At 39.5% G+C, this 21,726-nt stretch overlaps 1 protein-coding gene across 1 annotated transcript; it reads left to right on the top strand.

The window, feature by feature from the left end:
- Positions 1–280: 280 nt before the first annotated feature.
- DPT (dermatopontin) lies at positions 281–20,957 on the top strand. The gene is made up of 4 exons (XM_020784992.3): positions 281–1,986; positions 8,171–8,296; positions 14,685–14,792; positions 16,046–20,957. The coding sequence occupies exons 1-4, from the start codon at positions 1,688–1,690 to the stop codon at positions 16,110–16,112; spliced, it is 600 nt and encodes a 199-aa protein (XP_020640651.1). The 5' UTR covers positions 281–1,687; the 3' UTR covers positions 16,113–20,957.
- Positions 20,958–21,726: the final 769 nt, after the last annotated feature.

Below are 21,726 nucleotides of genomic sequence, written 5' to 3'. Positions count from 1 at the left end.
TCAATCTAATTTATTCAAACTGGTTAGTATTTTTATCTGTTTCTTGTACAGATGTTTCTTACTGTCAAACAGAAACCTAAATTAGCTTTTTGGAATGTTTTTAAAATTCATTTTAAACTTCCAATAGCTAGTATAATCCTGTATCAAACATCCCCACCCCCAGTGGATTACATCAGCTGCAGACAAAAAGCCAACAGAACTACTCTGTATAGTTAGACTATCAGAAAATCCATAGTTAAGGACAGAGCTAATAGAAACGGGGCTTAAACAAATCTACATGGATACTTTAACTTTGAATGACAGCTTAGGTATGTTATTCATTCATCTTAAATATTTCATCCTGTTGATTATGGGGAATCAGCCTTCAATATCACAAAACACATACAAATTATGGAGTCTTCCCAAAAGAAAATACATCCATTTACTATTGTGCCATTGTTTTTTCTTGATAAAAATTATCCACCTGGATCTAGTTAGGTCGGTGCACATGTTTAGAGTGCATGTGGCTGAAGTAGAGCTGGTCCTGTCATTAGGCAGAATGACTCAGGTGCATCAGGGTGCAGACTTTGGATGCCATGGAAGAGCAACATATTGTTAACAATTTACTTTGTTGTTACTTTGCTTTTATTTTATTTTTGCTGGCAGAAAGGGGGAGTCTCCCATGCCGGTAACCACTTGGTTGGTTTTGGATACTCACTTTTAACATAGGTGAGTAGAGGATGCCATCTACTTCTCACAGGTTCAAACTAAATATGACACTCAGCTTACAGCTAGAAGCTGATAGCACATGTGTCTTCCATCTATGGTATTTCCCCAGACTTAAATTATGCCTGTGTTAACTTCCCAATGACCAATCATAAAACAGAGCAGGCCAATTGGCAAGATATGGAGAGCAAAACGTTTCCTAGGACAAACAGACATTTTTTTTGCATTTAAGGGAGCACTGCTTTTGAATTCAAGCTGAACAGGATCATCTAGTTTGTCCCTGACCAGGCAGCAAAACGCATTAGGTCAGCCCTAATGCATTTAGTCCTCCACCCTGTATTTGTTCTTCACTACTGATTTGTTGTTTCCTGAAAGAGCAACATTCATTTAGCTCATCAACTACATGTACACACAATTGAATCAGGTTCTGTCTGTTTTCATCTGTCAGAGAGCATGCTTCTTCAATAAAAATGGAAAAAGGAATGCTCTGTCTCTATAGAAGAAAGGAACAGCTGAATGAAGAATGGAAGCTAAAGATGAAAATGGTAACCTGAAGTTATTTCCTAGTAATTCTTGAAATTCCTGTGTTTCTTGAAATTACAACTGCCTGAAGCAAAATTCCTTTCAGATCTAAACAGTTTTTTCCTTCCCTATCTTTAGCTACTGTGTGCACATCTGTGAGACCGATTATAAAGTTCTTTTATATAGAGGTCTCTTGGGATACTAAATAGTTTACAATTATAATAGTTTAAGAAATCTCCATGTTGATGATATAAAGAATTAGTGCGCTTGTAAAATTCCACCTTAAAACTAATTGAATGCATCTGCGGCCAGTTCTTTAGTACAGAGAGGCTTGGCTAAACAGTGACACATACCATTTGGAGTTAGATGTTCCACATCTGGAATCCAAATGTTTGACGTGATATAAAAAGGCCAGCACAACAACCCAGTAGGGCGTTTTACAGCCAGAGACACCAGCAACATGGACCTCTTTCTTCTTTGCCTGTTCTTGCCATTGCTCACTGTGGCATGGGGTCAATATGGGGACTATTACCAACCCTATGCTGACTACAGGGGCGATGATGAATGGGTCAACACATACCGGCAGGGCTTTAACTTCCAATGTCCTCATGGGCAAGTGATTGTGGCTGTGAGGAGCACCTTTAGCAAAAAAGAAGGCTCTGACCGACTGTGGAACTATGCCTGCATGCCCACTCCACACAACCTGGGCGAGCCAACAGAGTGTTGGTGGGAAGAGATCAACAGAGCTGGACTACAATGGTAGGAGACCATATTTAATCTTCTCATCAGAACTAGCAATGGGAAAAAAAACCTCTTATGCATTTTCAGGCGGGGGCAATAGTTGACAGCAATGTTTGCAGCAGCCACAGAAAGGCATGTTAACGGGCTGTTGATCTGCTCAAGATGCATCATCGGACAAGGCTGCTACTGGCTCCCACTGACAAGGAAATCACTAGCACAGTCTCATTCTTCTGGTGGGCTTAATTTTGGATTTTCTTCAATTTATCTCCGTGCTTGTTTCATCTCCTCAGTTTTTGCCCAGCAGGTTCAGCAATACGTGGGCTCGAGACGGACAGTAGCTGTTTTAGTAAGAATTGTTGCACCTCATGTACACACTTGTTTCTTTTGCCTCTAGCTAAACAGATTTTTGAAGCAGTAGGAAAACATGCAGATCTGTTGGACCAGAGAATGTTGTTGCAGCACAGGGGAAGGATGTACAAAAGAGATCATTGTTCTATTATATCAGCTTTAATTTTATGCAGTAGTCTTGATCTCCAGCCAACATTTCAATAGTCTGAGAGGTTTGCCAGTTGCAGGAGGAGTTTCAGAATGAAGGATACTTCTTTCTATATGGACAGGAGTTTTAGGCTTCAATACTATGCCTTTTCATCTGGGAGTGAGTTCTCTTTAACTGACCATGACCTAGTTTTGTATAGGACTGTGCTGTTAAACATTCAAATCCACTGTATTAGAAGCCAGGAAAAGATATTACTTCACACTATTACTTTACAATGATCTTGTGGTAGCATAGCAAATCAACATTCTAAAAGGCAATTCTAAAAATGGGGCAACACAAACAAAAATCTGTAACTTTTAAACGGGGCTTCAGATCAGCACCATATTTGCATAAACATAGCAAATACTCTGCTCTTGCTTTGTATCACATTTGGGGAAGTTTGAACAAAGGATTTGAGTTATAATTTTGTTAATAAGAAAAACTATTTTATCTTCCCCCATTCTGTAAAAGGTGACACTAAACATCTCCAGATTTAAAACAGATCACATAAATTGAAAAGATCGATCTTGCTTATCTTGAAAGAAAATGGATGGTCCCACCTTTTTTTTAATTTTGAAAGAATCCAGGTTGTAGGGGCTGAAATATTGATCTTCAAAAAAGGTCTTTCAAAAGGGCAAAACAGCCATTTTATTTTAAGTTTGAGTATGTGTAGTACAGGCTAACCAGCAGGAGCTTCATGAAATGAAGCATTGTATACATCTATAGGCAGGGGAGAATGATATTTAGAGCTGAAGGCTATAGAAACAGACTGAAAAGAAATGTTTTCTTTAAAGAGTTAAAAAAACAGGTTTGCTTTAAAGAAATTAATGGAATGACAGTCTTCCAGAAAGAAGGGTACTTTGCCACATATATTCAGTAAAATGTGTGTGTGTGTGTGTGTGTGTGTGTGTGTGTGTATGTATGTGTTAGCTGAGCTTTGGTGCCTATAACCTGTTACAATTTCAACCCTTCCACTCATCTTGTCACTGTACAAGTGACTTGTAATTAGGAAAAGAAAAAAAAACCAAAGATATAGTGCGCTATCAAGTCACTTCTCATGTGCAGTGACTATATGAGTTAATGACCTCTAAAATGTCCTATCCTTAACAGAACTGCTCATATTTTGTAAACCAACAATGTCTCATGTTAGGTTGTTGTCCTGTCCTACTGCCTCCCCCCTTTGTAGCAATATTGACTTTCTGCTTGGATCTTGCAACAGCTGTGGCTTCTTTTGTTGAGTCAACCCATCTCCTCCTCTTTTCCTTCTGTTAATCAATAGATACCTAGAGAACTCAAAATATAATTGAATCATGTATTAGTCTTTTCAATACACCTATTCTATCAGTCAAGAAAGCTAGAAAATCTGAAGCCCTATTACTACTCTTGCCTCCATCCCAAAGAATTTAAATATATTAATGCCAAAATGCAAAGTTGAACAAGAGGGCACAGCACCCACTTTCCCCAGGAACCTTTGTTTATTTGGCTTAAAGGTGAAAATGCCAACTGAACTCAACAAAACTTTTTCATATCTGTTACCTTTAGTCCTTGTTTTTGCTTATATCTCTTGACTTTGTCCATGGAGAATTATGTTTCTTTGGTCCAAAAGGAACTCTTGTTGATGGGATTTCCAGCTTCTCTGCTGAAAGATGTGTTGTTCAAAATTTTAAAGTTCTACTCTTTATTGCTCAGTCTATCCGTCTACACACACAAACATTTTTCATTCATTACTCCAGTCACCATCACCAGTATTTTACACAACAATACACATATGTAACTGCAGAGACTAAAGCATAGAATAGAGGGCTAGACAAATCATCACAGTCAATATGCATGTAACTAAATTTACACCCCATCCCATTGCATGCACTTTAAGATTTTTATATCATTTTTTCCCACAACAAACCTGAGTGGTTAGGCTAAGGAGTGACTTACTCATGCTTAGGTAGGTAGTAGCATGGACAACCAAACATTAGAATCAGTGGATTTGAAACTGCTACTCAGTCCAGCTCTTTCTCTCTATTCCACCAGCCTTTCCTTGTGTTGGAGATGAGGACAAATAGTTTTGTTGGAAAATCTGCAAAAACTGTTTAACTCGATATGACAGTGGGATGCAAGAATGTGCCACCAAAAGCAATGCTTGGTCTATCCTATCACTCAAAAATCATTTTTCATCTCCTACTACATGTTTGTGAGAGGAGAAGACATTCCAGTACCCCATCATGAAAATAGAGACTGTAATGGTTTTATCTGGATGGTTTTTAAAAACCATCTCTTGAGACAACTACCATATTCCATTCTTTGTATCCTTTTTCCTTATGGAAGGCAGACATGAGGAGAATGTGATTCTTTATTCATAATTCAAGGCTACGCAGATATTTGAGGTAATGTTCCTTCTGCGTATCTCTGGTGTTCATCCTATAAATTGAAACTGACATTCACATTAGACATTTTAACCTCGCCTTACAGCGTCTTTCCCCGCCCACCACCCTTGTACCAATTTAAGATAACAACTTCCTTAACTGAGGTACTAAGTGTCAGAGATCAAATCATTAATTCTAGCTATTATTTTATAATAGTATTACATTTCACTGCTGGAGAAAGAAAAAAGAAAATGAAACAATCTCCTTCAAAGAATCGCTTGACTTTGATAGCAGCAGCTGAATAAAACAGCATTGGTTTGTCTGCTTTGGTTTAAAAGATAGAATGCAGGGACTCGTGTGGAATAGTGCCAAGATTCATGAAGCAAAATAGCTGCTGCAAGGAACATGCTATTGTAAATAGATTTGATTTCAGTGACAGGCTTGTAAAGATAATCATCTCCTAATCTAGAGGAATGCATTACTAATGAAAGAAACTGCACTCTCTCCAGTGGCAGCTGAATCATAGAAAAGTGAAGTTGGAAGGGACCTACAAGGCCATCAAGTCCAACCCCCTGCTCAATGCAGGAATGCAATCAAAGCATAACTGCCAGGTGATTATCTAAGTTTTTCTTAAATGCCTCCAGTTGGTGGAGCACTCACCAACTCCCGAGTTAACTGGTTCCACTGCCATACTGAAGTACTGTACTGATAATTTTCTTAGTCCACTTACTGCAGGCTAACACTGAGCTTAGGAAGCTTACTTTTAAAAAAGTAGTTCATTATAGTTATATTTTCACAATTTAAGAGTAATTCTTTATATTCCCTTTTCTCACAAGCAACTAAAACAAGCTATAGCTCAGAACTGCTGGAAAGCTCTGTGGTGGAGTTTGGTTCCCCACTGTGCCTTCTTGAGAGGGGCTGGCTTTGATGATCCATAAGGTCCCTTTCAGCTCTGCAGTTCTGAGATTATTCAAAGATTATAAGGTAAAGTTACTTTTTAAATTTTAGGGGTTTTTTTATATTGAATGCCAGAAGCTGCTAGCAAGTGGTGTGAAACATGCATCAATAGGTTGAGCAGATGGCCACATCTTCTTCCTGTCTCTGTCTCCAAGGGAAGAAGGACCGTGTAAACAAGAGACAGTCTGCTACATGTGGCACCTCTCTACAAAAAAAATTGGGGACCTTTCAAATCCACTTGTTCTCCTCTCTTCCCCCACAGTAGACAGCCAGCCCAAGAAACAGAACTCAAGCTACCATAAATTGTAGTAAAAGACAAGGAGAGTGAAGCACAGCTTAGAATATATATTTTCTAATGTATGTGGGGGGAATTCTGGGAACTGTAGACTATATATATATATATATATAGACTATATATATAGTCTACACTGTAGACTATATATATAGTGTAGACTATATATATAGTCTACAGTTCCCAGAATTCCCACCACCCCCCACACATACTGGGAACTACAGTCCTTGAAAGCAACATCTTCAGACTCTGGGAGGAAGGTAGGTTGGCCTTCTCTTACACAAAAAGTAGGTGACAGTCTTTCAGAGTATATAGATGCCAGAGGATATGTTTCCCTACATAATTGTCACTACATCTCTCTAGGAGATAATCTTACATGGTCAGAAGTTTTATTAGCAGGCCCTCTGAGAGAGAGGTGGAACAAGGGGATGATCTGAAATCTTCTCCACTGGTGTCAGAGTGGCCATTCAACAATTATCCAAAACAGAAGAAATGCATTACTCAAAAGAGAGACAAAGGAGGGTACTTGTTTAAATACAAATTAGCATATGGACTATTAGACAAATTAGACTACAAATTAGAAGCACAGGTAGAAATGGGGTACTGGATGAATCCCAAGATGGAATTAAGATTGCCGGAAGAAATATCAACAACCTCCAATATGCACATGATACCACTCTGATGGCAGAAAGTGAGGAGGAATTAAAGAACCTCTTAATGAGGGTGAACGAGGAGAGTGCAAAAAATGGCCTGAAACTCAACATCAAAAAAACTAAGATCATGGCCACTGGTCCCATCACCTCCTGGGAAATAAAAGGGGAAGATATGGAGGCAGTGTCAAATTTTATCTTCCTGGGCTCCATGATCACTGCAGATGGAGACAGCAGCCCTGAAATTAAAAGACGCCTTCTTCTTGGGAGGAAAGCGATGACAAACCTAGACAGCATCTTAAAAAGCAGGGACATCACCTTGCCAACAAATGTCCGCATAGTCAAAGTTTTGGTTTTCCAGTAGCGATGTATGGAAGCAAGAGCTGTACCATAAAGAAGGCTGACCACCGAAGAATTGATGGTTTTGAATTGTGGTGCTGGAGGAGACTCTTGAGTGTCCCCTGGACAACAAGGAGAACAAACCTATCCATTCTGAAGGAAATCAACCCTGAGTGCTCATCGGAAGGGCAGATCCTGAAGCTGAGGCTCCAATACTTTGGCTATCTCATGAGAAGAGAAGACTCCCTGGAAAGACCCTGATGTTGGAAAAATATGAAGGCAAGAGGAGAAGGGGATGACAGAGGATGAGGTGGTTGGACAGTGTCATCAAGGCTACCAACATGAATTTGACCAAACTATGGGAGGCAGTGGAAGACAGGAGGGCCTGGAGTGCTCTGGTCCATGGGGTCATGAAGAGTCGGACATGACTTGATGACTAAACAACAACAAAAGAAATGGGTGTGTGTGTGAAAAAAGGTACTATACTTTAAGTGAAATACAACTGTTTTAGTACTCATCACAATAATTATATGCTATCAAGTGCATTCCAACTTATGGCAACCCTTCCAGAGTTTCCTAGGAATAGCGTGCTCAGGAATGTTCTGGGGTTGCTCTAGGAATGTGCATCTTGCCTAAGGCTTAGCTTTCTTCTTGGAAACCACAATGGAAATCCAGCTCTGGTGGTACCCAACTCACTGAGTTATACAGACAGCTGTTTGAATCACTGGTGAAGAATGTTACCAGGAGGCCAGAAGGGCAGCTGTTCAGTCTGTTACTGTTGTTCATTGGGTATTTTCAAGCCTCTGCTCTCCCCTTTCTTAAGTTTTTATCTTTAAACCAGTGCCTGCATATAAAGGGATGTCCTCTATGAAGCAGGACCAATAGTATGAGACAAGCAACAGGAATTAAGGAAGGCATGATGGTTGGGGAATGGCTCTGTTCTGTGTATTGCCCTCAGATTTCAAGAAGAAGAAAGCACGTACAAGTTGAATTCATAAGTTAAACACCCACCCACAACACAACAGATTGTGATTCTCGGTTTGGTTGTTTTACCTCTCTTTTTTCTCAGGTATCAAACATGTTCAAATAATGGATTGGTGGCAGGATTCCAAAGCCAGTATTTTCCATCTGTGCTGGACCGGGAGTGGCAGTTTTATTGTTGTCGTTATAGCCGAAGATGCCCGTATTCCTGTTGGTGAGTTTGCAAAAATACACTGAGGATCCATTATCGATATGAAATATTTCTGTAAGGAATGTATACAATTCAGTGCAGAAGGAGCAATGATAACAACTGGGAAAGTACACAGTAGGGGCTTGTAAAGGTGATCAAAGGGAACAATCGCTGTTCTGAAAAGCATATCTTTTAAAGTGAATAAAATCTATAAAAAGCATATATGGAGCTTTCATAATCCAGTCTCCTTTTTCAAGTAATTTTTCATATTTCACTTAATTGTTTTTATTTTGGACATTTCTGATTTCTTATTGGTCAAATACATATAAAAATGTTAGGGCTGGAATCCAGTTAATGTATTTATGCTGGTGTAACTCTATTGGCATAGCTCTCAGGAGCAAATTGCTGCAAGTTAAGGAACCATTGTAGGAATCTGCTTTTCTTATCAGGAAATGCAACAGTAAATGACCTTGTGGACCTTAATTTGCCCCAAATTGCTGCTGAGATTTCTCTTGTTATGTTGTCTGGTCAGCTCTAAGCCTATATGAATTATAAAAACATACCTTGCAGAGCACAGAACCTCTGTCATAATGAAACCTTCGAAACATAGTTCCTAATAAGAGGTGATGTTCTGTCCCTGGATTTAAGACAACAGTGACACCAAAGGTGTTTTAAAAGGAAGATTTTGTTGCTGTTATTTTATCCCTTACAAGCTGCCTTGAGTTCCCTGTGGGGAGAAAGGCAGGATGCAAGCAAGCAAACAAACAATGCCATTAACGAAGTAATTTATGTTTCAATACACCTACCACATCTCACATGTAGGTTATTATCTTGAAATATTTGGTTTGGATCCCCACTTCTTCATTCAGTAGCAACCAAGGAATTCAAGGGGACATAAGCAAGCCAAGAGCAACTTAGATCTTGTTGATTTCAATGGATCCACTCTGCAAAAATCTTTGTCCAGTCACATCTGCTGTATTAATACACAATTCGTAACTTACACCACAGTTTGAGTCATTTGCGATTATGTGCATTTGAAACTTCAAGGGACATGGTGGCGCTGCAGGCTAAACCGCAGAAGCCTGTGCTGCAGGGTCAGAAGACCATGCCGTCGTAAGATCGAATCCCTGTGACGGAGTGAGCGCCCGTCGCTTGTCCCAGCTCCCGCCAACCTAGCGGTTCGAAAGCATGCAAATGCAAGTAGATAAATAGGGACCACCTCGGTGGGAAGGTAACAGCGTTCCATGTCTAAGTTGCACTGGCCATGTGACCACGGAAGATTGTCTTCGGACAAACGCTGGCTCTATGGCTTGGAAACGGGGATGAGCACTGCCCCCTAGAGTCGAACACGACTGGACAAAAATTGTCAAGGGGAACCTTTACCTTTACCTTTACATTTGAAACACATTTTCTCTGCATCTGGTATAGTATCTCTTGCACACATTTTGCTTCTGGAACTTTTCAGTAATTACACTTGTCATTATGATTCTTATCAGTGTAGATCATAACCCCCATTTTACAGATTCAACACTGAGTTTCAGAGTTCTCAGAACAGTCAAGCCTCTACCTCATTGTATCAGGCAGAGTCTACAAGCATAGATGCTGAGCAATGCATCCCTTTGACAGTTTATAAACCCAAGGGAACTTTGTCCTCAGAATCCTGGTGATTGGGAGGTGTCCTAATTGGCCTATGTTACCTACATGAAATTATTTGCATTTCCGTGCTATCCTTAAGCCATACTGAGCTTTGTTCTTGCATCTGGGACATTTTATTACACTAGAGTAATATAATCTTGGAAGGCACCCTAAGGTGCATTTACTTGGAAAGACTCTATTAATTAACTAAATTTTATGGTTCTGTGAGAAGAAATCAGATGTCCTATCAGCAATTGCCTAGAAGCAATTATATATATATATATATATATAGATATAGATATAGATATAGATATAGATATAGATATAGATATAGATAGATAGATAGATATAGATAGATAGATAGATAGATAGATAGATAGATAGATAGATAGATAGATAGATAGATAGATAGATAGATAGATAGATAGATAGATAGATAGATAGATAGATAGATAGATTTTAAAAAGGAAATTTCAAATTCTGGAATCAATCTGATGTAGTATCTTTTTTTTTTTAAGATACTACATGCCCCAGAATCTTTCAGCCAGTCTGCCCAGAAGCACTGGAGATAAGAAAGATAGTGACAGCTGCAAGGTCAAAGACTGGCACAAAATGGGACAGCTGTAATTTTTCCTCATCATCTTCTTTATTTCTGATGCCTTTGATCTTACAAAGTTCTTACACGATGTTCCTTTCTGGAGTGCCGCTTCTAGAATCCCCCAGGAGGAAAAACTAAAAAAATTTTGGACCGAAATAGATCATGCTCATTGAAGGATTCTGGGAGTTATAGTCTCAAACAGTAACTTTTTAGAGCTTCAGAAAATTTCAGTAGAAAAAAACTGAAGTTATTTTTGTGCCATTACAAAAGAATCCCACTGCAACTACCCAGACCAATAGCAGTAGAGTGAAAAGAAGAAAACGCTCTGTCTGAAGTTTTCAAGCATAAACATATTTCCCTACGGAACTGAAATGTCTGCACAAACTGTTTCTGGGTGGTTTTCATCTCCTGATACTCAGGATTACTGAATTCCAGAACGTTTGGTTGTTCCACAGCTGCTTTCTCTCACTGTTGCCTCCTTAGGCAATGTCCAAACAAGCCAAGGGCAGAGGTTGGAAAAGTTATTTTTTCCAATTACAGCTCTTTGAAACCTCTTGCCATTCGGGGAATTGTTATCCAAAAAAAGAGGAACGTTTCTTATCTCAGATGCCTCTTGTATAGTATCTCTCATTGCACCTCCCTTCACATATTAGAAAGTGAATAACCATAAGCCCACAACAACGATATAAAGCCCTTACATGATTTAGAATCTTCCATGATTTCTGGTTTAGAACCCTGCACTGTTAGGTTGCTAAATACACAAGGAGTCTACAGAAATGTCAAGCAGGGGAGTTAAATGACGTCAATAATTTTAAATAGTTCCAGAATGTATGTGTCAGTTGTCCTTGTTCTTATTTGTTAAGTTGTTCAGTTATCAGTAATGTTTAGAAAGTATACTGAATGAGCTTTTAAGAAGAGGAGGGAGAAGAAATGGGTGGAGGAAGGATCTATAATTAAATCACATCTGCTGGGCACATGAAAAAGTAAACTTACTCAACAAAATAACAAAGCTGTAGAACAGGGGTGTCCAACCTTTCACCTTCCCTGGGCCACATTAGAAGATGAAAATTTGGTTTGGGCCGCACATAAATTTGGTTTGGGTCACATGGGGGGGCAGTCTTCGCCATCCTCCGCAGCCCCATTCCAAGAGCGCTTACCATCAACTGCAATCTCAGACAGTAGAGGCTGCCAGCTTTGACTCCAGTGGCTTTATGGGGGTGGGAGGGGGTCCACCTATTGACAGGGATGGTGCAATGCAGTCAGGCAGCCCCCCTCTCCCCTCTCCTCCTGCTCCTTCCTTCCTTCCCTCTCCCCACCCCCACTGTTGTGACGTGCCCCAGCCACATTCCGGCCGCAAGCGCCGGTAGTGTAACTTGAAACATTGGAATTTCTTTAAAAATAAAAAATTGCACTGGGCCGCATTATGAGCCGACCTGGGCCGCATGTGGCCCTCGGGCTGCGGGTTGGACAAGCCTGCTGTAGAATATATGCATGATTATATACAGCTACAGAGTAATTTGAGTGTTTCTGTAATCACTGCAAACAGCTAAGGGATTTTAGATGGTCACATTGGCAACAGACTAACAAAATAAGGCATTGCATTCTTCATTTCCAGTTTTCACACCAGGATAGTCTTCTTTGGAAAGTCTGGAAATAATATAGGAAGTTCCAGTAATTTGGGCTCATTACATGTATTCTTCATTAATCACCTGACCAAACAAACACACGCCATTCTGGTACCAGAGTGGTACTGTTACTATTTAACTTCAGATTCTTGAACAAAAGTAAGCAAGCAATAAGAGAATGGTGTTAGAGGTACTATTAATACCATTGCAACTACTAGGCAATGTTTAGAACATTTGCATGGAACTGAAGTAACCCACAAGTACCAGAGGAAAACTATGTTTAAGAGTTAACTTTTTTTTGCCCTGTTGCCTTTAGCTACGATGTTTGGTTCCAGAGACAGTTAAATGAGAAATGACCTATACTTACTTGTCTTGCTTCCAAATCATCAGGAAACAAGAACAATCCAGACAAGAGCTGGGCAAGTTACTTTTTGGACTGTAGCTCCCCAAATTCCCCAGCCAATATAAATACATAAAAGGTTGAATAGTCCTGAATGGAGAAAATTGACTGGGAATATCTCCATCTGGCATCTTATCTCCAGCACTGTACATGACCCCTTTGTAAGGCTAGCTAGGAATATCATCCCTCGGTAACTAGGGTGTTTACTGTATACAGTTATGGCAATTTGACCAGTTTGACTGCCATGGCACCTCCCTAAACAATTCTAGGGTGTGTATTTTGCTGGGGAACATGGAGTTCTCTGTTGTAGTTCAGAAGACAGTACTAAAGCTTTTAAGCACAGAATGCTTTTAGGCACCAAATTACACACACCATAGCCATTAAAATGGTATCAATAAGCCATCACTGTATAGTTAGATACACTGGAAGTCTGCACCTTTGGAATTCCATCATTTCTTATCCCCCATTCAGGACTATTCAATCTCTTTTGAGATTGTATGTGTGTGTGATTTTTGCTACAGGATGGAAAGTGCCTGTTTTTCTTGTCTTTTCTTACAAATGTGCATATTTTGCTAACTGCTTTTAAAAAGTAATTTTTGAGCACTGGGAAAAAGCTTGTTATTTCATTGCTGCTGTTGTGGACACACTGGGAGTCAAAAGTCCTTGGCAATCTACATCAGTTCATCCAGAGATCTAGTAGTACATCTCAATCAAAAATTACTTTTTTGCAGAATCCACTGGGCATGCGATTTTTGGAGTTGTAATCTACTCACCCCTAACCTTGGATCTTGAGCCCAATCCTGATTTATACTCATCCTGGTGCTTCCAGGAATTATTAGCTGCTGTATTGGTATTTAATCTTAATTTTGAACCGAATATTTGCTTGTGGCATACTTGGATTGATAGCCAGCACCTCTGCACCTCACTGCCTCGCTTTTGCCAAGGTCTGACACATAAATAAGATGGAAAGCATAACAAGCCTAACATGGCTAGAAGCCTGCATTTTGGACTAATGGATCAATTAGACCATCTGTATTCAATTGGCTTTAGGTAATATGTTATGGCCTAGATCCAGCTGTTATTCACAAGGCCCAATGAATCAATGGGAACCTGATAACTCAACATCATTTTCGTTTCATTGGTTCAATGGGTCTAACTTCAGTTGCGACTAGATCTATTTCTTTCTTTTTTATTTTGATGAAGGATGTGTCTCTCAAAATTGAAGCAACATCCCCTCCAATTTTAAAGACAATACTTTCTTTGTTATTTACTTTGGTAACAGAATTCCATGTGAACAACTAAATCTCAAAATGCTTTTTTAAAAAAAGAACATAAAGAAAAAAGGAAAGAAAAGAAAAGCAAAACAAATGAGAAAAGAAACAACCCATGAATCTCCATTCATCCGAGGGTGTCATTATCCTCCATTTCAAAATGCCGAGTTAGGATGCAGAAATTTATAACCAAGAGAAGTTTGGGGAGAAGTCTATATTGTGAACAAAGAAACATTATAGCTTGTAACTGGCACATGAGAGAGAAATTAAGCACTTTTTAAAAAATATATATTGCTTTATGTACATTTGTTCTATTTAATTTATTCTGTTCATACTAGCCAAGGAGAGGAAGGTCAAAAAGCAGTGGAGAATGCCTAAATACAAGCCTTACTTCTGAGACTTCTCCTATTGCCCACAAATTTTGAGGTTCATCTTTACTACCATAACACCTAGAAATATGTTATTTTTGTCTCTCTGTTTCCCATGATACCATGTGTGTGTGTGTGTGTGTGTGTGTGTGTGTGTGTGTGTGTGTGTGTGTGTGTGTGTGTGTGTGTGTGTGTGTGTGTGTGAGTGAGAGAGAGAGAGAGAGAGAGAGAGAGAGAGAGACTAGAATTTCAGAATGCTGAATTCTGTCCTCAGTGCCCAGTCCTGTTTTTACTGAATGCAGACATGGAATCACAGGACATATGGCCCTGTCTATAACCCACAAGCAGGTGACTTCACACGTTGGATCACACTAAGTGTGGGATGACTTGGGGCAACCACAAATTTGAATCAGCTGACAAAGGAAAGGGATATAAAATCAAAACAAGCCATATTATTTCTCCATCACTACCATTTCTATAGACATTGGATAAGTTGATTCCCCCTCTGTTAACAGGTTGACAACAGAATATCCAACACACTATGGAGAAGAGATGGACATGATAATGTATACCTATGATCACTATATCCGTGGAGCAGCCACAACTTTCTCTGGTGTTGAAAGGTCAAGTTTAAATATTTTCTCGAAAATCCATTTTTTTCTCCCAGTATTAACAAATGGCTTTTAAGGCTGTGATTTTTGTCCCCCAAAACACAAGAAGCAATACTGTATTAAGGATGAAACAGACTAGTTTGGAAAGTAGGGACTTTAGTCATCATGGTAAATAAGAGCTTCCTTCCAGTAGACAGAGTGATAAACTATCCCTCACCTCTTCAGAGCAATCTGGAGCCACAAACTGCCATTAGAGATAGTCTGTAATCAATTGAGGGCATGTTAATCTACCAGACTTTCTGACTTAGGTTTTCCTGTACACTTACAACTAATTTCTGAACTTCCTCCAGTGGTCCATTTGAAGCAGAAAATCTCTAGCCAAAGTTGCTGTTTGGCTGAACACAGCACCACCACATCAACTTTGATCTTGATTTCACTTTCAGAGAGATGCAAACATTCTTAACTTCAGAATGTATTCCATTAAGATCAAAGGAGGATCAATACAGTACTAATCTGTTTATGTGAAATGAACTAAAAATGAGCTATGATCTTTGATAGTTCATTTGATTGACCATGTTAATCTATGAAAATGTGCCTCTATTCATACCTTCAGTTTTACTGCCTGAAGTTGTTTGCTTCAGGTAGCTTCACAGAATTGTATCCTTTCCAACAATTTTAATCTTGGAAGGAACTTGTTAACTGGGGGGGACCAACAGCAGTTGTACATATCAAATGAAGGTACGTAGCAGCCAAAATAAGAGCATTTCAGATCAAACTCTCAATATTTGTTAAAAGAGACCATCACAAATGTTCTAAAAATCATGAGAATAACTAGATACAAAGGAAGGAAGGAAGATTGGTTGGTTTATTGCTTCTTCTTGCAAGTTGCCTATACAAATCACCTGTACAAATCACAAGAAGAACCAGATTGCTGTAGCAGTTAAGAGTGTTTACCTGGGATGTAGGACATCCAGATTGTAGAGGCCCTTGAACTATGAAACACTCTGGATAATTGTGGGTTATACACCCTTACCTGGACTTCCTTTACAAGCTTATTTCAGGGACAAGGAGCAATGTAGGTGAATTATATATGCCACTTTTTCCTTACTGGAGGACATTCAGACTATAAACATCACAATTTTAAAGAAAACATAGGCACGAATATCAGAACAAAAGCAAGAATTTCCCCCTCCACTGTGTTCTGTGTTAGTATTTGTCCTCACTCACAACTCATTAATGTGTTTTTCTTTTCTCTTCCCTTCCAGGGATCGCCAATGGAAGTTTATTGTCTGCAGGATGACAGATTTTGACTGTCAATTTGACAATGTTTAGACACATTGAATATACATCATGGTGTGGCAATGTGGCTGTGGGGGAAAGGTTAGTGGGTAAAAGCAAAAAGATAGGGGAAAACAATGTATCAACCATTCACCAGCTTCTTTGCAGAGGTAGGATTCCTCCTCTGGGGAGAAGGCTGGAAAGTAAAACACTGTTCAACTCTATGGGCTCATCCATATGGTTCTTGACATTAACTGTGTTGTCTGAGTTCACATAATCTCTGCAAAGCATGTGTGCAGAGTGTTTCATCTTCTGCTGCTTCCTCGCTTATCCACAGACCTGGTGGATGCAACTGCAGGACCATCACTAGCCATGTAATGCACATAGTCCACTTACTACTTCCACAACAGCTTTGTCCCTGTCCTTTTTCCCCGGTAACTTCTCACACTCCTGTCTGGACTGTAACATACACTTAAAGAAAACAGTAGATCATTTCCTCAGTTATCTTTTTAAATTGAGAACTACTTGACACTGTTTAGATGTTTTCTGTTATAAACCTCGACAAAGTGATTTTCTTGGCTGTCTAGCTCATCTGTATACACAACATGTGCTTGATTTTGTAGAGCATCTCTAGTATCCATTGACAGCCGTTGTCAATTAATTGAACACATCACAAAGCAATTGTCAGGGATGTTTTTGAAGAAGTGGTTAACTGATGAAAAACAGGCTCAGCTTCTGGAATTTTCCCTTGGTTGGTGTCACTTTGTGAATGGAATTAAGCACAACAGGCTATCCTGTAGATAGTCCTGACTGCTATCATTGGTGTTGTCAACATTCTGGCTGCCCTTCGCTACGTAAAACTTGGCATCTTTATTGGCAATGCAGGCACGATATTGTGCAGCAACACAGGCCATTTCTTGGCTTTTTGAATTGTGGGTACAGATGCACAACATCCCAGATTCATAAACTGGAGGGTTTTTTTTTCCTGAAGAGTTGAATTTCTGGTTTTTTAAAAAACAAATGTTTAAGTATATATACACCACACACACATTTCAATAGCAACTTCTTTCATGTAGAATTACTCAGTGCTAGAGGGTTCCGGAGGATGAGCACATGACCTGTAATATGGTTACTGGAAGAATTCAGAAGCCAGGAGAGCTAGGACATGTCTGTAGCCCCTCTGTGCCAAAATATTTTCAAGGACTGTTTTGGACTTAATAAAATGGTGAAGCAAAGATGTGAGTAAGTGCAACACAGAGAATAAACAAACACACTTTAATGTAAACTAATGTTCCCATGCCTGCTTCACAGAATGCAGACTAGAAAGCTATATTCCAATTTCCATCCCATTCCCTTAGAGGAGGCAATCTGAGGAAGAAAAGCTATATTGGGCCAAATGCTCTACAGACATGTTGTACGGTACTGTATGTATTTTTTCCAAAATATGTCTCCTTGCGTTTTGACAGCAAAGGTTTTCATTGGAAACCAAAATCAAAATTATTCAAGAAAGACAGTGAAGAAAGACAGGGATAAGAATCTACTCATTTGAAATGTGGTATTGGAGTTTTACAAATATTACAGCCAGTCAGAAAGGCAGAAAAGTGGGTACTCAATCAAGTCAAGCCTGACTCTCACTCAAATAAAAATGAATAAACTACCACACACATATAAGATGAATACAGAATTGACCAAAAAAGAATACTGCTGGGAAAGAGGTGCAGTGGAAAGAGAAAACCACCTAACATAAGATGTTCTTTGTTTGTATAATCTGAGCAGAGCTATTGATGATATGACATTTTGGAGGTCATTAACTCATATAGTCACCACATATCAGAAGTGATTTGATGGCATATAGTCTTGGGGTGCTTTTAAAAAAAAACAAAATCACGAAACAATTGTATAGTGACAAGATAGGTGGAATGTTTGAAACTATGACAGGATACAGGTACCAAAGCTCTGCTAACTTTAAGTAAGACCACCCCCAGCCACAAAGCAAAATAGTAATTTCACAGTTTAAACAAATGAGCTTCTGAATATTTGTGTTTTCTATTCCTTTTTAAATATGTTTACAACAAATAACAAAATCCTTTCCCAAATACTAATGCCTTTTTGGCCATGAAGGAGTTAAAAAGTTTTCCTCCTGAGAGTTAGCTAATGGAGCTCTGATGGATAGGGTCAAAAGTTCAGATTGCCCCTGGAGCTGATGTCCCCTTTGAAGACTTGTGTCAGTAGTCTGATGTCATAAATCCTGAAAAAAATGTTTACTGAAAGCACTTGTGGGTGGGGCAAACACAACGGCTCTGTGCTTTTGTGATGCATAAAAGCTTTGAATATGCCTTCGTCAGAGGAGTCAACTTCAGAGATTATCTGTTATCATAGAATCATAGAAAAATGAAGTTGGAAGAGGCCTACAAGGCTATGAAGGCCAACCCCCTGCTCAGTGAAGGAACACAATCAAAGCACATTTGCCAGGTGATTATCCAAGTTTTCTTGAATGCCTCCAGTGTTGGCGCACTCACCAACTCCCGAGTTAACTGGTTCCACTGTTGTACTGCTCTAACAATTAGAAAGCTTTTCCTGATACCCAATGGAAAACTGGCCTTCTTTAACTTGAGCCCATTGTTGCATGTCCTGCACTTTGAGATGATTGAAAGCAGATCTTGCCCTTCCTCTGTATGACAGCCTTTCAAATATTTGGAAACTGCTATCATATCACCCCTCAGTCTTCTTTTCTCACGGCTAAACATACCCAGTTCTTTCAGCCTTTCCAACTTGTTCCAATTTGTTAGCATCCTTCTTGAAGTGTGGTGTTCAGAACTGAACACAATACTCAAGGTGAGGTCTAACCAGTGCTGAATAGAGGGAGACTAGCTCATTGCAGGATTTGAAACTACACTTCTATTAATGCAGCCTAAAATACAATTAGCCTTTTTTCTAGCCATATCACACTGTTGGCTCAAATTTAGCTTGTGGTCTCCAACAATTCCAAGATTCCTCTCACTTATACTCTTGCTGAGACAGGTATTCCCCCATCTTGTAACTGTGCAATTGGTTTCTTTTTCTGAGGTGCAGTACTTTGCACTTATCCCTGTTGAATTTCATTCTGTTGTTTTCAGCCCAGTGCTCAAGCCTATCTAGATCATTTTGAATTTTGTTTCTGTCTTCCAGGATTATTAGCTATTCCACCCAATTTGGTATCATCTGCAAATATGACAAGCATTCCCTGCACTCCTTCATCCAAGTCATTAATAAAAATATTGAAGAGCATCAGGCCCAGGACTGAGCCTTGGGGAACCCCACTTATTACCTCCTCCCAGTTAGAGAAGGACTCATTAATCATCACCCTCTGAGTACGATTCTGTAGCCAACTGTGCATCCATCTGACACTTGATCAGTGTCAGGTGGATGCACAATTGGCTACAGAGCCCACACCTAGTTAGCTTGCTAATCAGGATATAATGGAGCACTTTGTCAAAAGCTTTGCTGAAGTCAAGCTATACTAAATCTACAGCATTCCCTCTGTCTATCAAGGAGGCTACCTGATCAGGGAGGTTGCCTGATTATTACAATTGGCTTTTTAAAAATCCAGCAGAAGTGTGTGGCTACACGTTGCTTTCATTTCCTTTGAAATGAAGAATTCTAGAAGGACATGGTCACTTTCGCCTGGAGTTCTCCTTACTGCCACTTCCCCCACCAAGTCATCTCTGCTGGTCAGAATCAAGTCGAGGATAGGAAATCCTCTCGTTTCTTTCTTCACTTTTTGTAGGAGAAAATTATCAGCTACACAAGCCAGGAATTTCTTGGAAGGGCCATACTTGGCAGAATTTGCCTCTCAACATATATCTGGATAATTGAAATCTCCCATCACTACTACATCATGTCTCTTTGAAAACCCTGCAATTTGTTTTTCAAAACTTTTGTCCACTTCTTCTCTTTGATTGGACGGTCAGTAGTAGACTCTAATTACCAAGTTCCTTTTGTTTTTTGCCCCAGCTAGATTGATCCAGATAACTCTCATTGGGACAGTCAAACCTTTGTTAGGGGCCTCCCCCAATGAATTCCCGTGGCAAACTCCCTGTCTGCTCTCCTGTTCGCAAGCTCCCTGGGTCTGCCTTGAGCTTTATTTGTCAGTTGTGCTCTGCCCAGAGTCAGGAAACAAACAAGATATTAATAGCACTGCCTGATATAGAGTAACTTCTTCAGTTGATCTTATATATAAAGTCTAAGTGATTAATACAGTGACCTCTGATGGTCTTAATGGCACCTTTCTCAATATGGTGCTCCTCAGATGTGTTGGAGTGATTAGTTAATTATGTGCCATCAAGTTGATTCCAATTTATGGTGACCCTCTGGGGCTTTTTGAAGTATAAAACACTAAGAGGTAGTTCACCAGCCTTTTCTTCTAGGGGCACTCTGGAATTTTACACCTTACCTAAGCCCGAACAAGTTGCAGGCCACGTAAGTCCATCAGCCACACATGCACTGTGTGATCTCAACTGGCACCTCTCCTGGGAAGTATGGTGAGGATATGAACTCCTCGTCCTTGGTTCTGCAGCCGTGTCCTCCAACTTACTGAGTGATACAATTCCCTAATCACCCAGGAAAGGTAGTTTGCTGGTGACATATGCTGTGCAGATCAAATATGGGAAATAATTTTATTAAGCATTATTTAAGGCTTGTCTATGAACCGGAAGCCAGTGGCAAATGTTCCTATCATCAGGGAAAGATTATATTTTAAAAAGCAGAGATACTAGACAGCAAATTTTTGGAAACTATGAAATTTACTTTCAATGTCTGTATTAGGACATCTTTTTTATGTTTAGTGTTCATAACTGCACTATGGATTATTATAATGAAATGAGGAAATAAATAATTGGTTGATGCAATAGCTTCTAAGACTTTTCAGCTGAGTCAATTCATTCACTAATTGTAAATGTAAGACAACGATATTCTAGAGGATATCCTGGAAATAAGCAAAGTTCTCATGTCTCAAGTGCCAACAGAAAAGTGGAAGACTTGTTGGCAGATAGCGTTATGTGACAAAGAAGTTACGGCGCCGTTGAATGAGGACAGTGAGTAGAGAGAATGTCTGAGTGAACACGGGGAGATGAAGATGAGAAAAAGAGTGGGTAGAAAGATCAGGAACAGACATTAAAAGAGGAAAATTCTGACCTGTTTGTGTCCCAGCTGGAGTTACTTTCACCTCAAGGAGTTCACAGGTAAGCGGGTTTTGTTTTGTGATCAGTTTTCAGGATTTAAAGATGAGATTGCTTGGAAGTTGTGGATTTCACGAACTTGAAAAAAAACTGTCTCAATCATCCCTCTCAACTTTGATGGGTTTTCACCAAATTAGGGGCTATTTCTAAAGTCCATTTCAGTTAAGGAAAGTCCTGACCAGGACTGAATGGGAACTAAGGTGTTTCCAAACCTTAAGAGGCTGGTTTGCAGGGGGAACAGAAAGGTCTCAAAATCAGATGGGCCTCAAAAGCAAAATTTATAATTCAAAATTAGGGTGACAGGATAGGACATCTAGTAAAGTTCAAATTCTGGTAGGCCATGCTTTAGAAAATAAATAACCACAGGAATCACTGACACAATTGCAGACATACTGATTAGGCAAGCAACCAATACCAAATTTTCATTTCTCAGTTCACCATTTATTCTCTTT

Source organism: Pogona vitticeps, chromosome 3, assembly GCF_051106095.1.
Source record: "Pogona vitticeps strain Pit_001003342236 chromosome 3, PviZW2.1, whole genome shotgun sequence".
Taxonomy (NCBI): domain Eukaryota; kingdom Metazoa; phylum Chordata; class Lepidosauria; order Squamata; family Agamidae; genus Pogona; species Pogona vitticeps.
Note: the sequence above shows the minus strand (reverse complement) of the source record. Positions and strands in the feature narration are given on the sequence as shown.

What these genes read in the sequence shown, in the direction of transcription:
- DPT (XM_020784992.3), top strand. Translation starts at nt 1,688, where the DNA reads ATGGACCTCTTTCTTCTTTGCCTGTTCTTGCCATTGCTCACTGTGGCA. An exon ending in AACAGAGCTGGACTACAATG is followed by an intron (nt 1,987 to 8,170) that starts GTAGGAGACCAT and finishes CTTTTTTCTCAG; the next exon opens with GTATCAAACATGTTCAAATA. An exon ending in ACTTTCTCTGGTGTTGAAAG is followed by an intron (nt 14,793 to 16,045) that starts GTCAAGTTTAAA and finishes CTTCCCTTCCAG; the next exon opens with GGATCGCCAATGGAAGTTTA.